Below are 23,570 nucleotides of genomic sequence, written 5' to 3'. Positions count from 1 at the left end.
TAACTCGTTATCCTCTTTTCATTAAGAGATGTTATAGATGCTGATGGCTGTAGACAGGAAGGATCTTTTGTAAAGGTCTGTCCCACAGTGGATCCTAAGAAACTGGCTGCAGATGCTGTCCGATCCGTCCATCCAGACTCAGCTGGCCTCTCTCCATTCCCCCGGGCTGTAGGACCGCCCGAAAGCTGGGCAGAACTCCTTCCAGAGCGATGGCCACTCTTCCCAGCAGTCTGCCGAGCTCCTCATAGCTGCAGACAGCCAACTGTAGGTGTCGAGGGATGATCCTGTCCTTCCACTGTCATGATCCGTGTTTCCTGCTAGTTGCAGGATTCTCAGTGGTCAGGCACTCGAGCACAGCTGGCAGGTAGATGAGAATGCATCCACAGAACATCCTTCAACTCATTTGAGATTTGTGGCTGTAGTTGAGATATTACTTGAACTTTTGAGATGTTAATCAGCTGCTGTTGGTTGTAGACAACTGCCTTGCTGCCATGGATACGCATTATAGCAAATGTCCAAAACTAAAAAAGTTTCAGTAAAAATCCTTCCAGCTGCACAGCGTCCGATACCAGAGGAAACAATCACCCAAAAAATGTGAGTTACAACCAGAAAAACAGGAATTAAAGTTTCCAAAAGCAAAATCTCAGAATTAAAGTAAGAGAGCTGCTCCAACATGCAGCCACCTTGAGCGGCACAATTCTAGAATATATATATATATATATATATATATGTATATGTGTGTGTGTGTGTGTGTGTGTGTGTGTGTTTATGTCTATTTTGAAGTTATAGCCCCCCCCGGAGAAAACTCCACCAGCTGCCACTGGTCTCTATGTGTCCCTGTGATTGGCTGGACACCTATCCTGGGTGTCCGCTCGCCTCTCGCACAGTGACTGCTGATATGGGCACCATTGACCCCAGTTACCCCAAAAGGAAGACATGGGTAAAAGATGGATAGATGGAATCTGTTTGAACAAGGCCTAATAGGTAGAAGCAAAATTGTAAAACTGCTGTTATTCCATGAAACAGCAGGGGGCAGTACTAATAATGTAATTTTAAATTAAATCTATTTTTAAAAGCAGGTTAGCAATGATAAATAAAAGCATTGAAAACAGGAAACCTTAGAAAGTTTTGTTCTGCCTGAAACCAATAACATCCATCTCAGAAAAAATCCAGTTCCTTCTTTATAATTCCTCAGTTTAAACATCATGGATTCCTTTATTCATAGTCCTTGTGATAATGATATAAAAGGTCGATCAGTTCTCTTTCTCTTTTTTCTTAGCTTTGGAGTTGTTTTAAAAAGCTTATGTTATATATAATTTTAACAGATGAAAATATAACTTCCAAGGAGGATTAGCATCCCTGCTTTCAGAGTCTCTTCATCTTTGCCAATTGCATTTTATTGTCGTTAAAATGTATTACTGTGTATCAAAACAAACCTAAAGTTTATTATAAAATTCCACTTCATGATTCAGAGAGCAAATAAAATTATTTAAAAAATATAGCTTGAAGAGGAGATGTAAACATATTTGTAGTCCCTCGCTACTTCACGGTTCGACTTTCGTGGACTTGTGCTTTCGCGTTTTTTCAACAGTTGTCAACTTTAATATTACACATGTGATTGGGACAGAATGGGATGAAAAGTTAATGAAAACAAACTTTGGACAGGTGACACCATTCTATAGTTTTCTTTCAATAAGCTTATGCTGTCAGGCCAGTTAAAGGACTACAGTACCCAGAAGGCAACAGTGCTTCGGGCCACTGTTTTCTGCCAAAATGGAGGGAAAGTTTTGATCTGAGCCGAACTCAACTAAAAAGTTTGGTCCTTATTTATAGTGACTTAGTCGTTCAGTGAATGCAGAGAGGCGTACGGAATTGACCAGCAATTGGACCAGGACTACTTCCAGCCACATTGGAAAATCTGAGTGCTGCTTGCCGGCCCATGAAGCCTCTCAAGTGGGGAGGAGTTGTTTGGAGGTCCAACGTCTTCTCCAGAGCTCACCCAGACTTTTTTCATCTGGATCCCTCTGGATTATTTGGACTCGATCTGGACCATTGTGTGGTTTTGTGCTGGCTCTCCAAAGGTTTGGCTCTCTCCAAAAATGTCTGGTGCTCAACGGCTGCAGACAGCCGATCAGAACCAGACCAGACCAAGGCTGGTGAGTTCCCATATAAAATTTAGCAGTAGCAGTACATATATGTATGTTGTTAAAATGACATAGGTTTAAGAGTTTAGAACATTGCAGGAGTGTGGGATGGGTTTATAAAGCCTCAAAATATAGATACATACTAAAATAAATATAGTGATCCTACTTCGCGGTTTTTCACCTATTGTGGGGTGTGGGGTGTCGAAAGTAACCTCCACGATAATCGAGGGACTACTGTATGACCAATGATCATGGTCTGGGCCATATCCGGTCCAAGAGCTCTTTTCATCCAATCGGCATCTTATTAAATTACACCTGTAATAATAAATTATGCCATTTGATACACAAATCAACTGAAGCCCAGTTCAGAGTGGATTTGTTTTTTAGTAGTACACAAGTAGTTGAAAGTCAGAAGTTCAGAAATTAATTTAGCCTGAATTTAGTTTAAATTTTTCATGGTTTGTTGATAAAAATAGACACTGGTTTATGTATATGTGGCTTTGGTATTGATTACCATTAACATTTTGTGACTCACGTTGACATATAGACTGGTGCTTCTGTAGCAGGAGACCACAATTTAGTATCTTGTCTAAAACTGCGACTCCTCACCTTCACTCTGGACTTTTCTCAGGGTGACAGAGGGGGTCGAGATGGCGGAGGCACGGAAATTGGCAGGTAATGTTTCTGAGGAATCAGAGGTCACGCCACGGAGGTCCTTCTCCCGGAACATCTTCCTCCAAGATGGTGACCGTGTGAATGGTTTTGTGCCATCCTGCAGCGTAAATTAAATAATGTTGGTGATTAGACCCAACGACATTCACAGCACAGGCTATCTATTAGTCACTGTTGATAAACTAGTATTAGACAAAGCAGCAATATTACACCGCTTAGTTATACATGCTGTAACTAGGCAATTAGCACCCATGTAAACACAGCTGAGTCATTTCACCATGCCAAGAGTTTGCCAGTAGTGACAAATGCCAAAGAGGCTGCCAGAATAAAAAGAGTCTAAGACACCATTAACAAAAGGAAAAATCTGACAAATATGCATCAAAGTCTTGTTTTTCAGTAAAACGGTCTCAGTCAGGCTGGTTCTCAACCTTCCATCTTTAAGCCGCAAAGATTATCTGGAGTAATTACGCACTGACAGGTGGCTTTGTCATACCTCATCAGGCCTCCTTTCTGTTCCCATGGAGATGAGCGCATTATACTCCTTCTCCAGGAGCTGCCTCGCCTGCAAGAAGTCAAACTGGAGTTAGATATGGCCTCAGCAGACACAACGAGACAAAAAATAAGTGAGTTTGGAGTTGAAGATGGGAACTTTTTCAGAAATTTGGAGTACCTGTGTGTTCTGGTTTGGTATCTGAAGAAGGAGGGCCAAGTCAGTGTAGTCAAAAGTGTCGTCTAGTGCCAAGAGGGCCCCATGGACCGCGCTTTCTAAAAGGTTGTCTGCAAACTCTTTCAGGCCGATTGACTGCACCCAACACATCACTCGCTCATTAGACCAAACCATCACATCTGAGGAGAGGAGCACAACGAGAAGCTCATTTCATCAGCAGAGTAAGAAGAAAAAGGAACTGGTCTGGGATTATTTCTGATGGAAAGATTGATGTATTATCCACAGAACTCACCTTGGTTCTGATGCTGACTCTCCTCCCGCCTCCTCTCCAGCTCTTTCCTGTCGTAGTTCAAGCGCTTCAGGCACATGATACCATAATGAAGACTCACCCTGTTTGAGGAATACACTCACATTAGCTTATTATTGTTTTCACAACTGATCTTAAAAAAATTCCATTCAAAGAATTGGGGATGCAAATATGATGCCGAAACACTGAGATGCTACTTGATCTGAAAAGGTGGATGGATGTGCACCTGTGGAAACTGTCCACCATCTTCAGCTGGCCCCTCAGCTCTTTCTTGGTGAGGTGATCGAGCATTCGGGCATCCACCAGTGATTCCATGAAGTAGGAGCGATACTGAGGAAGACCCAGACTGGGCAGCCATTCATTTCCCACCCACTCATGGTTCATATCTCCATAGGCCAGAATCTGCAAGAGGATAAGATACAGACAAATTATAAATATCTAAAAGAAACAAGATACATTTATTGTCAAGAATTAGTTAAAGATGAGTTGGAAGGATCTAAAGATAAACCCATTAATTTGTTTGATTTAAGTGGGATTAACTCTTAAAAATCAAACTTGTACGCAGTGGCAGCTCCCATGGGGCGGACATTAATTTCCTGAATCGCCAACCACATAAACCTTTGCAAATTGCATAACATTTTCTGTGAAAAACAAGGATATTTGTTGCCTAATATTAAATATATTGTTGTTTTTTGTGTGTACATCTACAAAGTTTTTGCCTTTTTTCTCCCTCCCACAGGTCAAGGTTGTGTCTGGTCCTGGGTTTGAGCTCATGTCAGGTCTATTGAAGTCGTATTAATGCATTAAAACTAGTTGAATGAGTCCACAGGGCAGAACATAAGATGCCCCAAATGAAACACTATTGGACCTGCCTGTTCAGATCACTAGTCGCACAATCAGATTCGCTTGATGAAAGTTTTTTGTTGAACCATACTGCCCCACAACGGTAAATATCATATCTTCCACACTATACGTCACTCCAGATTAAAGGTCACATCAGTCAAAAAATGCCTCATGAAGAGGAAAAATATATAAGTCGCATTTATAATACGTCACCACTGACCCCTGGGAAACGTGGGACGGTGTTGTGTCAAAAATCGATTGGCAGCCACGGGAGCACGCACGAGAGGACTCGCTGTTGCAGCTCTTCGAAATTTAACAAGCGTAACACCTAAAAACAATTATTTGTTTGCTCAACATTATAGCAAAGGTGTGTCTCTGTTTAACTTTTCCTTAATTAATGCACTTTATTGGTCAAAACAGCTTCATTTCGCCTGGGCAGTGTGGCGTGATCACAGCGCGCTGAGAACAGTCCATCTCGGTCACCAGCTGTGGCGGGGGCGAGAGGGCCCCATCCCTCCGCCGCCGGAGCGAGGAGGAAGTGATGCGTGTGGTCTGCAGCCCCGGGAAGCGGCGAGGTGCAGGCGGGCGGGGGAGGGAGACGATGTAGATGCTGTAGCGTTCCTCCGCAGCCAGAGCGGTTCATGTTCATGTTCGGTTTGGTTCGTGTCATCAAGAAAGAACATTTAATGTGTCAATCAAAAATTGTGTCATGGATAGGGAAAAAAAAAACTATAAGCGGCTTCAGACTGTACATTGCAGGACTGACCAAATTATGAAAAAAACACAGAGCGACTTATAGTCCGGAAAATACGGTAAGTAAAAGACAGAAGATTTATCACTAAAAATCATTTAAAATTCCACTTAAAATTGTCAATATAGTTGAAAAAACATACAGAACAAAACAATACACCGCAAGCTCAGTAAAAAAATTAATTTACATTATTGATTACAAGTAACTACATTTTGGGGTGAATGATTTTATTAGGTGGGGCTTGACCCCAATGGACGGGCCACCACTGCTTGTATACTCTTTTATCTGTGAACTTAAAATTAATTGATTATAGTTGCAGGTTATAACACACAAAACATAGTTTCACTGTGTGTTTGTTTTAAATAAAAACTTTAACTAAAAAAGGGTAGCTTTAAAAAAGTAAATAAAAAGTGGAAAATGTTATAAATATGCACTGTTTCAAACTACCACCAGGGGGCGACTGGTTCCATCTGAGTTAAAGAAATATTCTGGCCACTTTTGAAGTGATGCTTTATCAAATACTGGTAATTGTCATTACCAGCAGTGACATCAGTCACAGAGCACAAACTATGAAGAAAAGAGTCTTCCTCCAGTCTAGCTCGATGCTACTCTAACAACAGCTTTGTATCATTTTTTTAGGCTTTTAAAACAACCCTTTCTTATAAAAAAGACATACTGGTATAAAATAACATCTTCACTAGCTAATATTAAACTTCTAGACTTTTACAAGACACTGTTTGCTGAACTGAACAACGTGTGTGTTACTATGTTGAGCATAGATCTTGTACATCATGTTGATGGTGCTGAAGCTGCTCATTCTGTACGTCTAATCAGTCAAAAGTTTACTCAGCTCTCAGCAGACTGACACATCCAGCAGTGTCAAGACACCATTTACACTCAGCATACATTTAAGGTAAGAACGTGGATGCTGCTCGAGTGAAAAAGCAGCAATAAATAAAACTAAAGGTGTCATGCAAATGTGTTGAGGTTTATATGGAAGAGCTATCTTGAGACTGAGTTGTTAATTTTAAAACTATTGTTTAAAAACAGGTTTGATGAACTTTATTTAAATCAGTTTCTAAGTGTGCAACAATCTTCATTCTTCTCTTCTCACCTGATCCCAGCTGAACTCCTTCTGCTCCTTTTGGTTCGGTTAGAGAAAGTAAAGGGAAAACAGAAAGAGTGAAGGGGAGGGCAAAGTCACCAGGGAAGAGTGTGTTTGTGTGTGCACATGTGTGTTATAATGAATCAGTGCCAGGACAGAATCAAGAGGAGAGAAAGGGCAGAAGGAGGCAAAAGCTTTGTTAGTGAGTGAAAATTAGTGGGGGGGGGGGGAAACAGTACATCAAAATAGATTTTTAGTAAATAGCAAAGGAAAGTCGAAGACAAACATGCCTAATCAGAGACAAAAGAAAAATAAAACATAATTATATAATGTAAAAGAAAGAACACTAAACCAAATTAAAATGACAAAATTTTAGGTTCCTTCTAGATTTGCAATGAAATGTAATAATTACTGGTTTGGTGGCAGCAGCAAGGGACTCCATCTCAGCATGGGTCATCCAAATATTACTCGTTGACTGTAAAGATAAAAAAACAAAAAATCAGTCCTCTTCCCTGTCAAAAAAGTACAGACTTGTTCATTTAACAGCACATCAGGGTTGTTTTCATGCTTTTCTCAAGGTCAAGGTCAAGGTTCTTTATTGTCATTCTATCACATGTGGTACATAAGCTGGAATGAAATTGTGTACACAGGGTCCCTGTTACATCCAACAGCAACACAAATATAAAGTGTAAAAAGAAACAGTAAATAAGGATCTAAGATATAAACGTATATACGCTAAACGAATGCCAAATGGTACGCTAAAAGATCTAAGATATATGCTAATCAATAGAGCAAAACACTTTTATCTTTGAGCCTTACAGAGCGAGTGCTCGCAGGTGCCGACGGACTGGTGAGGGACACCATTTCCTGTATGGCCAGACGAAGTTTGAGCCTGTGCAGAGGGTTACTGATACCGATCTCTCTTTGGATCTCTGTGTCCGACAGGTTGGCCATGATGGCACCGCTCTTCACGTTGGCACGGCATGCTGCCACATACCATGCAGGCATCCCGACCCACAGCTGGGTAAACAGAGAGGAGATAGGGTGCACGATTTGTGGACAAACTTATACTTTATACGATCAGGTGACAAAAGGTGATTGATGTTGTAGTCTTGACTTATTACTAAAAAATCTGATTTCTCTGAGAATTAGGGCATCAGTATTGTGCATATATGTACCTCAAGCCATGTTACAACAGTGGGACCATCCCATGAGGCGAAAGGAAGACCCTGACGACAAGCATCCTCCAACAAGTCATGCCTGGCAAGGAAAGTGGAAAAGTTTGACAGAGATTAATACCTTTATATCTCACCTTACCAACATCTCACTTTATAAATAGAACGTAACACCGAGGCATAAGATATTAAATACCACATTTGTGACTCAAGACACAACAATGGCATTTGTTTTTTTTAACTTAATACTGTGGCTGGAATAAAATGCTCCAGCGCAAGCCTGGTTTGTGTCACGTGGCAGTGTGAATTATAAATCTGCTGTCATTTCGGAGATTCCAAAGATCTCTTTATAACATGAGAAGTGTGTGGAAAGATGCCTGGTCTCACTTCTTCTTGCTGCGGCGATCTTTTTCCACCGTTCCAGTCCCGAGTTTTGCCAAGCCTAATGGGTCAGCTGAACCAAGGTCATCAGACGGAGTGGAGGCTGTTGAGATAAAAATTAAACATTATTGATCATCCTTAAATTAATGTTTTACTTTAACAACAGGGACATGTTTAGCAGCAGTTACAGTAAATTGTTTCCAGTCAGTCCACAAACCCAGTGAGGCCGATTCACGCCCGGGTGCACCGATTCTTCCCTTTTCCTTTTTGCCAAAGAGACGACCGATCGAGGACTTGATGCTTTTCTTTTTGCTGGCTTTGTGAAGGGAATCCTGGCTAGCAGTGGTGGAGCCATCAGTAGAAAGACTGGACAAAAAGGAGGAGGAAACATCACTACATTTAGCACACAAAGTGTTTTTAGGGCTGATTTATAAATGGTATCCAGGGATATATTTTTGTACCTGCGGAATTCACGGTGGTCATCAAGACCCGCGCCCGGGTGAGTGTGAGTCATTCGGTCCAATCGAAGGGCTCGAGGAACAGGTGGAGGAGTTGAGTCGATGAGGGCAAGTGCTTTGCATTCTTCACCCTCTTTGCTGTTCTGCATGGTAAAAAAAAATATTCCAGATTTGCATGGTGCACCTCAGATTGACATCATTAATCAGCTGACACTTCACCTGTCTATCCGTCTCCCTAGCAGGTGAATGTGGCAGGCGGGGGGTGGAATGTCCTGAACTAGGAGGCGAAGGAGACGCAAGTGTGGAGGATGTGATGGAGGGAGTCATGTAGCCTCTTCCAGCACTGTCTCGCCCTCCCAACGAGGATGGTGGAAGAGATGAGGCGTCAAAGGCCACGCTGCTGACCCGACTCTCAATCTCTTCTGCCTTCAGCTCTGTGCTCTCCTTCTCCTCCTGAATCAGCCTTAGAGGACAGAAGATGTCTTCATAAGTCCAACATTGTTAAAATAATTGTTGTCTGGATTAGTATCTCATTTTAATGTCATCCAAACGCTCATGCTTACTTAATCTCCTTATTGATGGCCTCCAGCTGCTCCTGAAGCATGATGGCCAAAGTCTGAACATCTGTCTGTCCACTGGGAGAGAGCAGCTCAGATCCAAACAGAGTCTCCCTGTCCTCCTCATCATCAGAGCAACCTCCCTCTACACCACCCTCAAACCCGGGACCTAGTATGGTACCACTGTCCCACTCACCATACTGAGAAGAGAAAAAAAATCCATAATATATTTTAAAGATACATTTTTAATTAGTAGCATTTTATCAATATGGGATAAAAACCTTGTTGCTGTCGTCTCTAGGAGGTCCCCAGCGGCCGCGGTGTACCCGCCTGACCACCACGGCACTGGAGGAGGTGCTGTAGCCTGCTGGGAGTGAGCCACTGCCCTGAGGGTACCGCAGCTCCGAGGAGCTCCCCGGAAGAGATCTCCGAAAAAGTGTGGAGGGAAGGGAGCTCACACTGCCCGTCCTACAATGAGAGTCATGTCACACACTACATGAAATGAACAGCACTGTTGTTTTCTGGGCAAGGTGCAAAGTCATGCTTTACCTGAAAACAAATATTTGCATTAGTTTTTGGATCATAGGAAGAATTTGGGTATTAGTGCACAAAAAAGACAAGTATTGGTAAACTAAAGTTCAAATACAGCGCAGGGAATGTTAATCCCTTGGATTTTCATAAATAGTAGAGCGCTACATTAGAACATCTCCATAAAAAATAATTTTGGCTAACCTGGAATAGGAAGATCCAGGCCTGCCTCTCAGCTGGTCCAGCTCCAGTTGGACTCGTTCCAGCTCAGCAAGTAGCTGCTCCTATAACACACATGAAAAATGATAATTAACTTAAAACGTTTGTTTTTTTTAAACGCAGACATGAATGTACTGAATTACAAATTTATTGAAAACTCTGCGCCATAACAGCACACTTAAACACACCAAGAACTTCACAAGCTTGGTCAAACGTAAAAACAACACAACTTTAATTTGTTCAGTGAGTACGCTAGAGTGTGACGCCACTCAGAGCACAAAGCATAGAGTTAGAGTGAATAGATCTGCCCAGTCATGGATCGGTCACATTGTCACCGATATCCAATCCAGACGTTTTTGCGATATCGGGACCGATACCGATATTGGTATCGGATCGGTGCATCTCTAGAGCAGACTGCTTTGAGTTTAACTTCATCGCAGACTCTCATCCTGAACAAGCATGAAGTCAACAGTGGAAAGGAAAAACTCCCTCATGAGGAAGAAACCTTTAGAAGAACCAGGCTCAGGACAAGCAGCATCTGCTTCAACCAGATGGGTTTGAGAGGAACAGATACACAATGGCAGGTCAAGAATCACATGTTAAGATAGAAATAGTATCAAATGAAAACTATTCAATTTTTGCAATTAATTTAAGTAGTAGTCCAGTAGTCTAAACCTATGGCAGCATAACAAGCCAACCCTAACTATAGGATTTATCAAAAAGAAAAGTCTTAAGTCCAGTCTTAAAACTGGACAGTGTGTCAGCCTCACGGACAGAAACTGGACGTTGGTTCCACAAGAGAGGAGCCTGATAACTGAAAGATCTTTCTCCCATTCTGCTTTTGGAAACTCTAGGAACCATGAGTAAGCCTGCAGTCTGAGAGTGAAGTACTCCGTTAGGAAAATATGGAACAATAAAATCTCAAATATAAGATGGAACTAGGTTGTTGAGCGCTTTGTAGGTTAGAAGTAAGATTTTGAATTCATTTCTGAATATGGAGTCAGTGGAGAGAAGCTAAAAACTTAAAATGAAAACTTACAAATAAATAAAACTAAAATAAAATAATTTAAACAAAACTTAACATTTTAAATGGCGAGAGCTCAGTTGAAGAAGATATTACCTTATTAGCAATGAGATCATCTTGGATTTTCTTCATGTTGGACAGCTCCTCTGAAAGAGCATTCTGTAAGAGCAAACATAAAAAAAGTTGTCAGAATTTATCGATTTTACACAAACTTAGTTGGATGAAGTGGAGTTTTCCACCTTTTCTTCTAGAGCTGCCATCCTCTCTTTGAGGTGGAGCTGAAGTCTCTCGTTGGACTCAGACAGAAGCTTGTCCACTGTATCCGAGAGGCGTTTGTTGTGTTCATCATTCATCTTCTCCCTCTGCCTCGCCTGAAACCGAGAGACAGGAGCTCATCATAAAGAACACACAACCCTACAGCTTGCTTTCTGCTTCAGTTTGAGACAAGCTGAAAAATAGATGGCGTTACCCTTTGAAGCTCTTGATTCTTCTCCTCAAGTTGGGCCTCCATTTGCCGTAGTCGCTCCTCAAAGTTTCCGTGGCGCTCTTCTGCCTAATAACAGAAAACTTGAGGTTGTTAAAAACAGTTTTTGATGTAAAATGGTCTAAAATAACGGATAACATGCCAACTGCACTCATATGAGAAAATAATTCCTCACGATACCTTGTTAAGAGCAGCCACTCGCTGAGCAAGCTGGGCCTCGATTTCAGGCAAAGTCTCTGCTCTTTGCAGCGTCTGCTGGAGCTTCTGCTTGGCCTCATCCAAACGCTCCTGCAGTTGCCTGTTCTTTTCTTCACTCTGGGCATAAAACAGCAAACACCTATATATGAGCTCTGAGGCTTGCAGCGGGGCCCTGAAGACTTTAAATGCTTTCATTGTTTGATTGCAAACACTGCAAGAGCGAACAATTTTATTACAAGCGCAGATGTGTACTGGAGTATTTGAGACAAACTTTACTTGTCTGTACAGGGACTCCTTGCTAGCCAGCTCATTTTCCAGCTTGTCTTTGATGTCGTGGAGAGAGGTCGCCTCCCGCTGGGCGCTGAGATACCTACACAGAACATGAACCATTTATTTTAAAATTAGATGCTTTTTAAATGATACATCTAAAAGAGACTTGTCACCTTATTACCATCTTTGAACAAAATGGCCTATCTTTACAAATGTCATTTTCCAAAAAAAATGCTTGAATTTTATATGTACTCTCCCGTACTCTCCCTCCACCCCACACAAAATGCCTTAAATATTTAATTCATGCAGCTATTCAGAGGATCTATGAATTCATTCATCTCACTCTGTGATGATTTTCCTTTTCTCCTCTGACTTGGCAAAACCAGGGAAGCTCAACAACGAGAAACTCAACCGTATTAAATGTTATCTGTCTTTGTTTTTTCATATGACACTCAGACCCACTGTCTGACCTAGCAGAAAAGCAAGTCAATGGTAAATGCACAAAATATGGCATGTTTGTCAACCAGTTACTTTGGTTGTATATGAACTTGCATTGTCAATATGTCTAATGGAGACTCATTCAGTGTACCAACAGACTCCCTACTCAGTACACCGGGTCATCCAGGTGCCTAGCAGTGACTCGCTAAACACATTTTTTTATTTGCAGCATTTTCTGACAATGGTGTGCCAGAAAGGAAACGTGAAATTAAAAACTAAAACGAATGCATGCCAAAATGTTAAATGAAGACACTGCATATTCTAGGTGTGATTGGAGTATTTGCAGTAGTGGACAGTAACAAAGTCCATTTACTTGAGTCCTGTACTTAAATAAATTTTCTGAGTATCTTTACTTTACTTGAATATTTGTGGTTTGGGGGACTTGTGCCTTTCACTCCACTACATTTCAGACAAATATTATACTTTCGACTCAACTACATTTCTAGGAAGCTTCTTGTTACTTGTTCCTTTTGGCTCAGCGTTGTAATCCTCTGTGGCTGTTTCTCTTTCCTGAAATGCAGTTGGCCAGTTGTTGATTCAGGTATCATGCTAGATTCATGTGTGCAGAACAGTCATTGCTTTGTATGCTTCTATGTTAAGTATGGCAGAACTAGGCCTTTTGCGATAAACAATAAATCAATTAATCGCATGATAAATGAAAAACAATAAATCAATTAATCGCATGATAAATTAAAATTATCAACCTCATTTTCATTTATCGGCTTTATCTGGTTTTTTTTTTGTGTGTCTCTCTCTTTCTACCGAAGACATTGGATGACAAAAGGCTCAACTTTGGTGCTCTTCACTGACCCCTCCCTTTCTATTTTTTATTTAAAATCCATTTTAACTCCTTTTTCTTAAAAAGACGCGCTGCTCTCTCCCTCACTGTCCATCCTTCTGTTCAAACAGTCTTATACTTCTATCTAGTGGTCAAAAAAAGGTAATACACTCAAAAGTTAAACAACATTTCTTCTTAAATTTGACATTACTAATTATTGAATTAATTATAACTATAATTATTAACTAATTATTGTTTTGTAGGGGAGTGGTTGCACAGAGGTTAGAGAAGGTGGGCCTGTGATCGGAAGATAGCCGGTTCAAGCCCTGGTACCGACAACATCAAAAATGTGGGTGGGGTAGGTGAAGCACTCACACCTGCCCCCACCCTCATTCGTCCCACTTTGGGGCCATGAGCAAGGCCCTTAACCCCCATCTGCTCCCTAAACAGGTCTCTCTTGAAAATGAGTTCTCGTGGCTCAAATGAAAAAAAAAAAGGCCAAATTTCAAACAATGTTATCGTTTATCGCAATAATTTCTGAGACAATTAATCACACAACACAATTTGTTATCGTGACAGCTAGGCAGAACTTTCAGTTATCAGTGTTGCTGTTTCCTCTCCTGTGTTAAGTTGTTGCTGTCAATATATGTACTTTTACACACAAACAATGTGGTACATGAATACTGAAGCTGAGGAAAAGACTAAATGTGCATTGTCTGTTAGGATTTCCACGACTTTCCACAAACATGTAAAATGCAGGGAAGATATTATTTGTAGTTTACAGGTCTTATTAAGGCATGTGGTGTTAGAGTGGTTCTACGTCAATACATCATCAGGTGGTTTCAGAGAGTTACAATGTTCTATAAAATCACTCAAAACAACACAGCAATGTACTGTAGATTTGACCATGAGTATCAATACTTTTACTTAAGTACTAGAGTTGAGTACTTGTCCACCACTGAATATTTGTTTGGGGTGACCCTCAGTCATTACCAGATCCAATTTTAGCTCAATATTTGTAACCAAAAAAAAAGATTTTCGGTCAATTAGCTGAGGTGGCCACCTCGAGTGGGTTGAATGACATGACTGGTTGTATTTGCAGGATTTATCAATATATTGTAAATGGCAAAAATCATTTGCGATTATAAATTTTGTGAAATCCATTTTTTTTTAAATTCCCTCAATAGGTTTAAACAGTAGGGATGGGATTTACCTGTCTAAATAAAGGTTGAATGAAAGGTTGAATGAAAAGTAGACACTTATCCTCTTTAGTATTTGTTTAGAACAGTTCTGTTTATTTTTAAAGTGTCAAAAGCTATAGAGGTTACGTTTTTATGTTATTTTAATTAAACTAATCAGGAACTGGATCTGTAAAATGCATACAGGACAACAGTAGCATTATATTTTTATGCATAGTTGTTTTATGGACTTTCCCCAAATAAATAGGCAATAATAAAATAAAATAAACTTAATTTCCTTCTGTCATAGTTTAACATCTTTGTATAAAACATAAAAACTTACAGACATAGTTTAAGCAGCCATCTTCTCATTTAATTGGGTCATCACAGAACTGTTAAAGCTCACTTTAACTCAGCAGAAAGGATAAAACTCTATGATTTTTTAAATGTATTTTTTTTTTTGTGTAAAACATAAAGACAGTTGACCTGGCCCTTTTAAAACAACAATGTGCTTCACATTCACAGGGAAAATCCCCTGCTGATGACAGATTTTGGATTTATTTTGTGTAGTAGTGCAAAACAAGTATTGTATGGTCACATAAAAATTGTTATTTTTGGTTTTTATTTGAGCAGGACATTATTAAATAAGCTGAAAACTCTATTTTATAACTATTTAATTAATTATGTAGCTATGAACATAAACAACTAAATTCAGATTTGGTGTGTGCATGGCTAAATGAGCTATAATCAGGCTTTTTATTGTGTAGTCACCAAACTGTAAAGAGGTCTAAAGGCATCTGTGTACATTACAGCTAAACGTATCCAACTTTGGTCCAGGAAATTAAGGACTCCTCTGGATTGAAATAGATGGACAAAATAAAAAGATTACCTTCGTTCTAGTGTTGTAATTCTTTCTTCCATGTCTTCCCTTTGGCAAAGAGCCTGAAAAGAAGCAACAGTAGACCATGAAACATAATTATATCCAATTAAATGTAAAGTTTTATATGTAGTTTTGAAAAATGACGAAGGGGTGTGTGTGTAATTTAACAAGAGCAGCGAGGTTGTGTAAATAGCCTGCTGCTTGTGTAGTTGTTATAATGTTGCAGTGTTGAAGTGATCATGCAAAAGAAATCAGAAAAAAAAGTGCATGAGCCCACAGAGTGTTTGAATATACTCTTGAAACCCCAGGTGCTGAGATAGCTCAGCATTTTTGGCCAAGAAGAGACCGACTGGACCAACAGACCTCTTTCACTTCCCTTTGGAGCTTCTGATTGGCCTCCTCGGTCTTCGTCACCTCCCTCCTGGCGGCAGCAAGCTGTTCCTCTATTTCTCCGACCTGATGTGACACCACAAAGCCACATGAAATGACAAAGATTAAAACCTTTAAAACCACCATTACCTGCCATGGGTCTATATGAGAACAGCAGTGATTGATTATACGTCTGGTCAAAGTGAGACTTTTAAACAACAGTGATGGTGATGGTGTTACATCGTGACTTAAGACACATTTCACATGCAAAATAACTGCATCTACATTTTTGTTGTCCCCTCAGTTCTTTGTTTTCTGCAGACACTAAAAAGGACAAAAACTGTTGTTCTAATTAGTGATTGCAACAATCTATGCTGCTGCACACAGCTGGTCACAGTAGATTTAAAGGCATCTTATTGCCTAAAATTCATTATGGTCTTTTATTTTTGTTTGTTTTAGACTTTCGTTATTATATTGTGTAATGTTATTCATAGGTGATTAACTAAAAGATTTCAGCCATGATTTCTCACTTAAACCCTGAAAGCAAACACAGACTCTAGTGCTGAAAAACCCTCGTTGCTCTTATAATTTAATCCCCATTCTGGAATTCATATGTGCTCACCATGAGAGATGCATAACATCACTCACCTGCCGGCACATGAGAGCCAGCCTCTCCCTCAGCTGGGAGAGTTCAGCTCTCTGTCGCTCTATCTCTCCTTCTCGCTGTCTTTCCAGCTCCCCATCTTCCAGGCCAACTGATGGACCATTGGGTAGCCGCTGGAATGATCGGTAATAAAGCAAAAAGATGAGTAGTAAAGAAAATGTAATGAGTGAAAATCAGTTTTGATGCTTTAGAGGAGTTAAAAGCACACAATGGTACCCAATTTTTACTTTTCTAACAAAAGCACAAAAACAACTGGAGCCAACATGCAGAAAACCCTCCCTTACATCTTTCCCGCTGTCCACCCCTTGTTGACGTCTTTTAATTTGGTCTCTTAAAGAGATTACCTGAAAAAAGGGAGACAAAAGCGGTTAAATAAATGTTTGTTTGTTTTTTTTTGTGCAAAGCTTGTTGAGATGCAGGTATTTGTTTGTAACAAAGATTACCTCTTGAGAAGATGCTGCAAGTTGATCTTCCAACATGGACACCCTCTCGAGGGCCACACGGAGCCTCTCTCGGACCTGTCGATTGAAGCAAATGATAGTGAGTGGCAGTGAATTTGTCAAAATGGAGCATGCCCATATCAGAGTCAGAGATTCTTTATTGTCATTCGCACCTCATGTGGTACATGTGGTGGAGCGAAATTATGTACACAGGGTCCCAGTTACATCCAACAATAACATGTAAAAGAAAAACAATGATAACATCCAAGGTATTAACTAAGAAAAACATCAACTAAATATACACTAAGCACTAATAGCATAAAAGCATCACGTCGAACATCAGCACAAACCTGAACACAAGTCCGTGTGAGCAGATGAGCATGCATGAACACACCAACATTGAAACAGATCAGCAGCAACATGATGTGATTTTTTGTTCACAGTGATTATTCTGGTTAGATTCATGAGTCAAACAGCCTAAGGGTAGAAGCTGTTCCTCAGTCTAGTGGCTCTACACTTAATGCTCCTCAACCTCCTTTCTGAGGGGAGCGGGGCAAAAGGTGTGTGTGCTGGGTGAGTGAGGTTCTTCATGATGCAGGTGGCTTTCTTCCTGCATCTGGAGGTGTAGATGTCTGTGATGGTGAGGAGACTGATATACATATACTGCATGTATGACATTTTATCAGTCCCATAAAAAACAGATGTACAGTAGTCCCTCGTTTATATCTGGGTTTATAAACCCTGCCCACTCTCTTGCAATATGCTTCTAAACTCTAAATCAGGGCTATTCAACTGGTGGCCCAGGGGCCAAATCATGTCCACAGATGAACTCAGTTTGGCCCACCAATGGGTTCATTTTAAATAAAACTAGATTTTAAACCATAAAACAAACTTATTTAATGACAATAACTGCTGGATGTCCAGCCCCTGAGCTCTTGGCTTTCAGTAACTGTGGCCCCCTGAGCAGTTTAGTTGAATAGCCCTGCTCTTAATGCTCTATTCAACCTTTATTTATGCAGGTTAATCTCAATGAGCCTTGGGGACTCATTTACAAAAGAGACCTACAGCATGTCATCATCTCCGCTCTCTGCCAGCCCACTTCTCTCTTGCAATCACACTCACTCATCACCAGTTTCACTCCCAATCTCCCTCCTTCTGTGTAAATAAACAATTTAAATTTAAAACTGTAATATTTTAAATAAACAATCCATGCAGCATGGATTGTTTATTTAAAATATTACATTGGGCCTATTTAAATTTAAATTGCAGAGAAAAGAAGTGCAGCAGGACAGCAAAGGGTTAACCCTTCACACAGCAGATGCAGCACAGAGCAGAAATTTACTTCTTGATCAATTACACTGAAACAACTGAACATAGAAGTTCTAAAATGATTAAAAATTACTTTCAGCACTTTTATATTTTGTGTTTGTGACGATTTTATGATGTGACATACTTTGAATTTTAAGTTGGAAGACAAAAGTAAATTGGTGCAGCAGGACAGCAAAAGGTTAATCCTTCACAAAGCCACTTCTCCTCGGAGCAGAAATATGTGCGTGGCAGAGAGCAGAGATCATGACAGGCTACAGGAGGGAACTTCTCCCTGCACCTGTGGGCTGCACACAGGTGCTAAATAATTTTAAATAATTTATTTTTTAAATAAAAAAGCCATGCCACTTTGGCGGCTCATCCATTAATCAGCCAACTGTGTGTCATGCCCAATCTTACTTTGAAAAACCACGAAAGAGCAAGTCCGTGAAAGTCGAACTGCAAAGTAACGAGGGACTACTGTATGCATGTAAAATGAGCAGGCAAAGCAGTAACTGAAAGGTGATGTTTTGTTCTACAAAAGGGAACAATTCCATCCTTTAAATGCACTAAGAGTTTTTAAAGGGATGTGGTAACACAGCAGCAAATAATTATTCTATTAAAAGGTGTGTTATTTATAATGATAACAACAAAAATACAAATTATTATTATTAGGATTCAAAAATGTAAACCAGATGCAGTTTTATTAATGATATTAAGTAAAAATAATTTGACCAAACTGCTCCATAAGCAAAAACTAATAATAATAATAATAATAATAATAATAATAATAATAATAATAATAATAATAATAAGTTGAAAGCACATCTGAGCACGCTGAAGCTCGATAGCTAATCTTCTTAAATATATTTAAATTTAGTGTACTGTTTTAAATGTTATACACATTGTCAATAAAGATTTCATGGTCTGACTTTTTTAAATTCTTTACTTCAAGGTTGCAAAATAGACTTTACAGTTAGTGGAGAGCAGACATTTAATGTTGGAGATTTATTAAAAACTAATTTATGATAGTATGAAGCTAAACAAAAAATAATAATTACAGCTCCTTTGTTGGACCCACCTTCTCATCCAAGGCTTTGTGATGTTCAAACAGAGATTTGAGGGCCTTGAGGACTTCCACCTCGCTGGAGACTCCTGCAGGGGACTGGGCTTGTCTCTTGACCACAGTCATTCTCAGACTGCGCTCGTGGCGTGACACTAGACACTCCAGGTGCTCAAGCAATAACTGAAGGATATTGAATCACAGGAGAGGAGGAGCGGGAAGTAAAGACAAGGTAAGGTAGGTTAGACAAGTGGTTTTTTAAGAATGTGGCCAAAAAAGTTGAGGAGGTAATAAGAAATCAGAGAACGGGTGTGGAGGGTGACAGAGAGAAGAATAGTATTTGAGAGCAACAACAAGTGAAAACACTGAGTGAGCTCCTTAATGGGCAGGAGAGACAAGAAAAACAGACAGAACAGGGGAATGAAGAGAAGAAAAAGAAAAAAGCTAATGACACAATCTCACACCCACACAAACATAAAGGGCGAAAGAGATGAGAAGGCTGTGCTACAGTGTTAATAGGCAAAATGGCCGCTAAACATCTTACACGCGTGTTGTTTCTCTCCGCTTTGAGCTCAGCAATTTCCTCCTCACGCTCAAGAAGCTGCTCCCGGCAAATGTTCAGCTCTTTAGTCAACACAGCAAACTCCTGTGGAATACACAAGCTGCGTTCAGGGGCGAGAAAACAAATCGTCTCAGTGTATGTTGTTAATGCTCCAAATGTTGTCTGCACAGCAATGGACAACAGGTTACAAATATACATACACCAGTTGCAGGAAGACTGACTTCTATGACCGGCTGCTTTAAATGGATAGTTTAGATGTTCTGAAGTGATCTTAGATTAGTTGTAGAGCTATGGCATAATTGACCAAAGTTCATGCTCATTAATCCAGGTATAAATCCAACCCTGTTCAGTCAGGTCATTTGGACAGTTTCTTTTTTGTGCTGAGACGTTTCACCCTCCATCCGAAGGGCTTCAACAGTCTGAGGAAACACCAAACAAAACTGATTCTCCACCAACAGCCTACTTCAAAGTGGAAAAAAACAAAACAGTTATGTTGGTGCTAAGATGGCCTCTGATGAAGCCCTTCAGAAGGATGGGAAAACGTCTCAGCACAAAAAAGAAAACATCGAGATGCCCTGAGTGAACATTGTTGAATCCAGGTATAAATCCAACAATGTTCAGTCAGGTCATCTGGACGGTATCTTTTGTTGCTGAGACGTTTCGTCCTTCATCCGAAGGACTTATTCAGTCTGTGGAGCCCACCAAACCAAACTGAATCCTGCAAACAGCTCACTCCCAGAGTAAAAAAAAAAAACAAACTGGTGATAAGATGGCCTCCGGTGCCCACTCTCTCCCCTGTCAACTCCTTTAAAGGCAGCCATGCCAACGTGGTTCAAAACACCAAAGTTCATGCTCATTAATCCAGGTATGAATCCAATAAGTAGAAGAAGAAGTCCTGAAGAAGTCCTTCGGATGAAGCAATTGTTTGTTTTGCAGAAATGAACATGCTGCAATGGTGTTTTTAAATGCTTTTCATTCTGAAACCTGTTTTTGTAAGATAGCTTTTTGGGCTCTGTGTAGTCTCAAGGATCAACGAATAGATTAAAATAAAAATAAAAAACTTTTGCACATTCTCAAAAACTGTTCCAGTGTAGACGGCCACTAACTTGTTCTAACTTTTTGAACACTCTCAGTTTGGAAAATTAGCAATTAGTACTTCAGAATGGATTGATGAGCAAATGGCTTAATCTTTGGGGGCCACTTCCAAAGTGGACTTTTGTCATTTTAAAACAATGCTTGTATCAAAGACTTTTCATGTGAAATCTACTTCAAAAACATTTAATCACTGTCAAATTCAGATTACTCAGATTATTCTACCAGAAATATTGATATGTCTGGTAAATGCTGTGCTACAGCTAGCTCCTGCTGCTACTGACTGCACTTGCAGAAAAAACAAACAAACAAACAAACAAACAAACACATAAATTAGATTTAAACCTGACAACCATGTAAAAGAACTAGCTGTAAGCTTAAGAATCTGGTCAGAATCTAATTTTATTTCTTAACTATGGTTGATTCAAAAGCTATTTACATGTAAGACGTTGATTGTTCATGACCTTTCCACAGAGCCTCATTAAAAAAAAAAAATCAACTGTGGTGGAGCAGAGGTGAGAGAAGGTTGCGATCGGAAGGTCGCCGGTTCAACTCCAAACGACTGAAAACATAAAAAATGTGGGTGGGAGAGATGAACCATCCACACCTGCCTCCATCCTCATTTGTCCCACCCTGGGCCCTTGAGCAAGGCCCTTAACCCCCACCATCTGCTCCCCCGGGTGCGTTAGATGGCAGCTCTCTGCTTCACACAGAGGGCGTGGTAGCTCGGTGGTCTGCGGTTGCATCAGGAATGGCGTCTGGTGTAAAAACAATTACCAAGTCTTTGTGCGAGTTAGTGAGCTGTGGTGACCCCTGAAGAAGGGAGCAGCCGAAAGAAGAAAAAAAAATCATAAGAAAAAACAAATGCACAAAGAACGATGTAAAATGCACACAACCAGAGGCTTCCAGCGGGATGATTGGTGAAACACCTGAGATCAGAAGGCTGTACATGATGTAAACCTACATAACAATAGGGTGAATCACTGGCACAGTTTCTACCACCACTCTCTCCTGCTCATCCTCCTCTGTGAACTCTCATTCGTGGACGGATTACATCACACACTTACACAATGGCTCGGCACTGGAATTCACAAAAGAGACCCTGAAAACATGGCATCCAAAGGGTATTTACAGCAGCAGTGGGAATACAACTGCATCTCCTGAGCACAAGCAGGAGAACACATCATACATGATTGTACAACGCTGGTACCATCCATGGCAAGTGACTTCTTTTATGTCTTCATTATAAACACTTTCATCATAATCCCTTAGAAGTGATTAATATTTATAAGATGCATGAAAATATTCCAGGTCTTTACATTAAAGGCAGCCTGCTATTTGATTACAAGAAACCACTTTGTACTTAAAAGGGAGGAGAATAGTCAACTACAGAGAGATTTATACAGATGGTGACACAGTAGGTTTATTGGCTATTAGCCTTATAGGATTGTTTCTTGTTTGGATGGAGGTCAGATTCTCAGCTAGCTTCCTTTGTCTTGTACTTGTTTCTTTTCTTGATCTCTGGGCATTGCTTTTATATTAATTTAAGTGAATCTCTTAAGTAGACCTGTTACAAGTATAGAAAAACAATTTTCATACATTTTGTATAAAAAAAAAAGTATTTTTTTCAAAAGACCTCCATAGATTGAAATTAGCGGTTGAAGCCAGTATTTTTGTTAAAAGTCCCTAAACTTGAGTAAAATCTCCATTATTTTTTTTCTTCACACTTTATTTCACAAGAAGATTCCCCTCCTTTTTTCTGAGTTACCATGGTAACAAATGGCCCAAATGCGGCACCTACAAAAGATTCTTGGCCGTACAGTCACATCGTGTCTGCTACAAATGAAAAAAGACTACAGCTGAAGTAAACTGCATTCCCCTCATACGTAAAAGTGAGAGCAGGCTGCATGAAAAGGCTGGCTGAATTTTAGCTGGTTCATTTGTGCAGATCCACACAGAGCGCACGGAGGCTGCAGAAAACACTGAGCTATCTCACACAGAGCTAAAACAGAGGAACGTGTGACAGAAATCTGAATATGCTCAGTCATAACTGAGGATTACTCCCAGAAAAGCTTTTCCAACTGCTAAAATATAATCTCTACTTCCTCCTCACCACATTTTAAACCAATACTGTATCCAATAGTAACAATCTGAGTTATGATTATTCAGCTGAAGCTACTTTGTATATGACAGTATATTTATTTATCCATTAATAGTAGAGAACAATGACTTGAGCTAGAGCACTAGCTAAAAGCAAAGCTAAAGGCTGGAAAAAAGCTAAAAAAGTATAAGACAAAAATAAAGCTTACGATAAATAAAGCATAATGTTTAAGCAGATTTTTTGTTAAAACATTGTTTTCAAGGATTTGTAGATATCTCATTGTATTTTTATGAGAAAGTTCTTATTAAGCCAACTATTTTGAAATGTATAAAAGTTACAAAACCTTAGTCATGGCACCCCCATTTCCTAAATTAGCCGAACTTTTGGACATATGCACAGTATGACTAAAATAGTACAAAGTATGCAAAAGACATTATATTCCAAAAACGTATAATAATAATCCATCCATCCATTATCTTTTACCTGCTTCTTCCATTTTTGGTCACGGGGGTCGCCGGTGCCCATGTCCGGCAATCATTGTGCGAGGGGCAGGGTACACCCAGGACAGGTCTCCAGTCCATCACAGGGACACATAAACAACCATTCACTCTCTCACTCACACTTAGGGACAATTTAGAGTTACCAATCAGCCTAACATGCATGTTTTGGTCTGTGGGAGGAAACTGGAGCACCCGGAGAAAACCCACGCATGCACGGAGAGAACATGCAAACTCCACCCAGAAAGGATTTGAACCAGGGACCTGCACGCTGAGAGGCAGCAGCTCTACTAGTTGCGCCACTGTGCTGCCTATAATAATAATAATAATAATAATAATAATAATAATAATAATAATAAT

General features: G+C 40.0%; 1 protein-coding gene across 1 annotated transcript in view; it reads right to left on the bottom strand.

Moving 5' to 3' along the window:
- Window positions 1–23,570, bottom strand: part of LOC119423958 (liprin-alpha-3) — a 25,789-nt gene that overhangs the window by 1,421 nt on the left and 798 nt on the right. The window contains exons 2-29 of the mRNA XM_037691390.1: window positions 19,503–19,604; window positions 18,977–19,141; window positions 16,594–16,668; window positions 16,435–16,494; window positions 16,135–16,263; window positions 15,481–15,573; window positions 15,127–15,179; window positions 11,790–11,883; window positions 11,496–11,630; window positions 11,301–11,384; window positions 11,071–11,202; window positions 10,928–10,990; window positions 9,793–9,872; window positions 9,342–9,528; window positions 9,067–9,260; window positions 8,723–8,966; window positions 8,507–8,646; window positions 8,263–8,411; window positions 8,052–8,148; window positions 7,668–7,749; window positions 7,309–7,509; window positions 6,902–6,964; window positions 6,499–6,525; window positions 4,017–4,192; window positions 3,776–3,873; window positions 3,487–3,662; window positions 3,310–3,378; window positions 2,754–2,916 (exon numbers count right to left, since the gene is read on the bottom strand). Coding sequence (XP_037547318.1) covers window positions 2,754–2,916; window positions 3,310–3,378; window positions 3,487–3,662; window positions 3,776–3,873; window positions 4,017–4,192; window positions 6,499–6,525; window positions 6,902–6,964; window positions 7,309–7,509; window positions 7,668–7,749; window positions 8,052–8,148; window positions 8,263–8,411; window positions 8,507–8,646; window positions 8,723–8,966; window positions 9,067–9,260; window positions 9,342–9,528; window positions 9,793–9,872; window positions 10,928–10,990; window positions 11,071–11,202; window positions 11,301–11,384; window positions 11,496–11,630; window positions 11,790–11,883; window positions 15,127–15,179; window positions 15,481–15,573; window positions 16,135–16,263; window positions 16,435–16,494; window positions 16,594–16,668; window positions 18,977–19,141; window positions 19,503–19,604 — 3,331 coding nt within the window. The remainder of the gene's footprint in view (window positions 1–2,753; window positions 2,917–3,309; window positions 3,379–3,486; window positions 3,663–3,775; window positions 3,874–4,016; window positions 4,193–6,498; window positions 6,526–6,901; window positions 6,965–7,308; window positions 7,510–7,667; window positions 7,750–8,051; window positions 8,149–8,262; window positions 8,412–8,506; window positions 8,647–8,722; window positions 8,967–9,066; window positions 9,261–9,341; window positions 9,529–9,792; window positions 9,873–10,927; window positions 10,991–11,070; window positions 11,203–11,300; window positions 11,385–11,495; window positions 11,631–11,789; window positions 11,884–15,126; window positions 15,180–15,480; window positions 15,574–16,134; window positions 16,264–16,434; window positions 16,495–16,593; window positions 16,669–18,976; window positions 19,142–19,502; window positions 19,605–23,570) is intronic.

The sequence above is a fragment of the Nematolebias whitei genome, chromosome 17 (assembly GCF_014905685.2).
Source record: "Nematolebias whitei isolate Nwh7 chromosome 17, NemWhi1, whole genome shotgun sequence".
Taxonomy (NCBI): Eukaryota; Metazoa; Chordata; class Actinopteri; order Cyprinodontiformes; family Rivulidae; genus Nematolebias; species Nematolebias whitei.
Note: the sequence above shows the minus strand (reverse complement) of the source record. Positions and strands in the feature narration are given on the sequence as shown.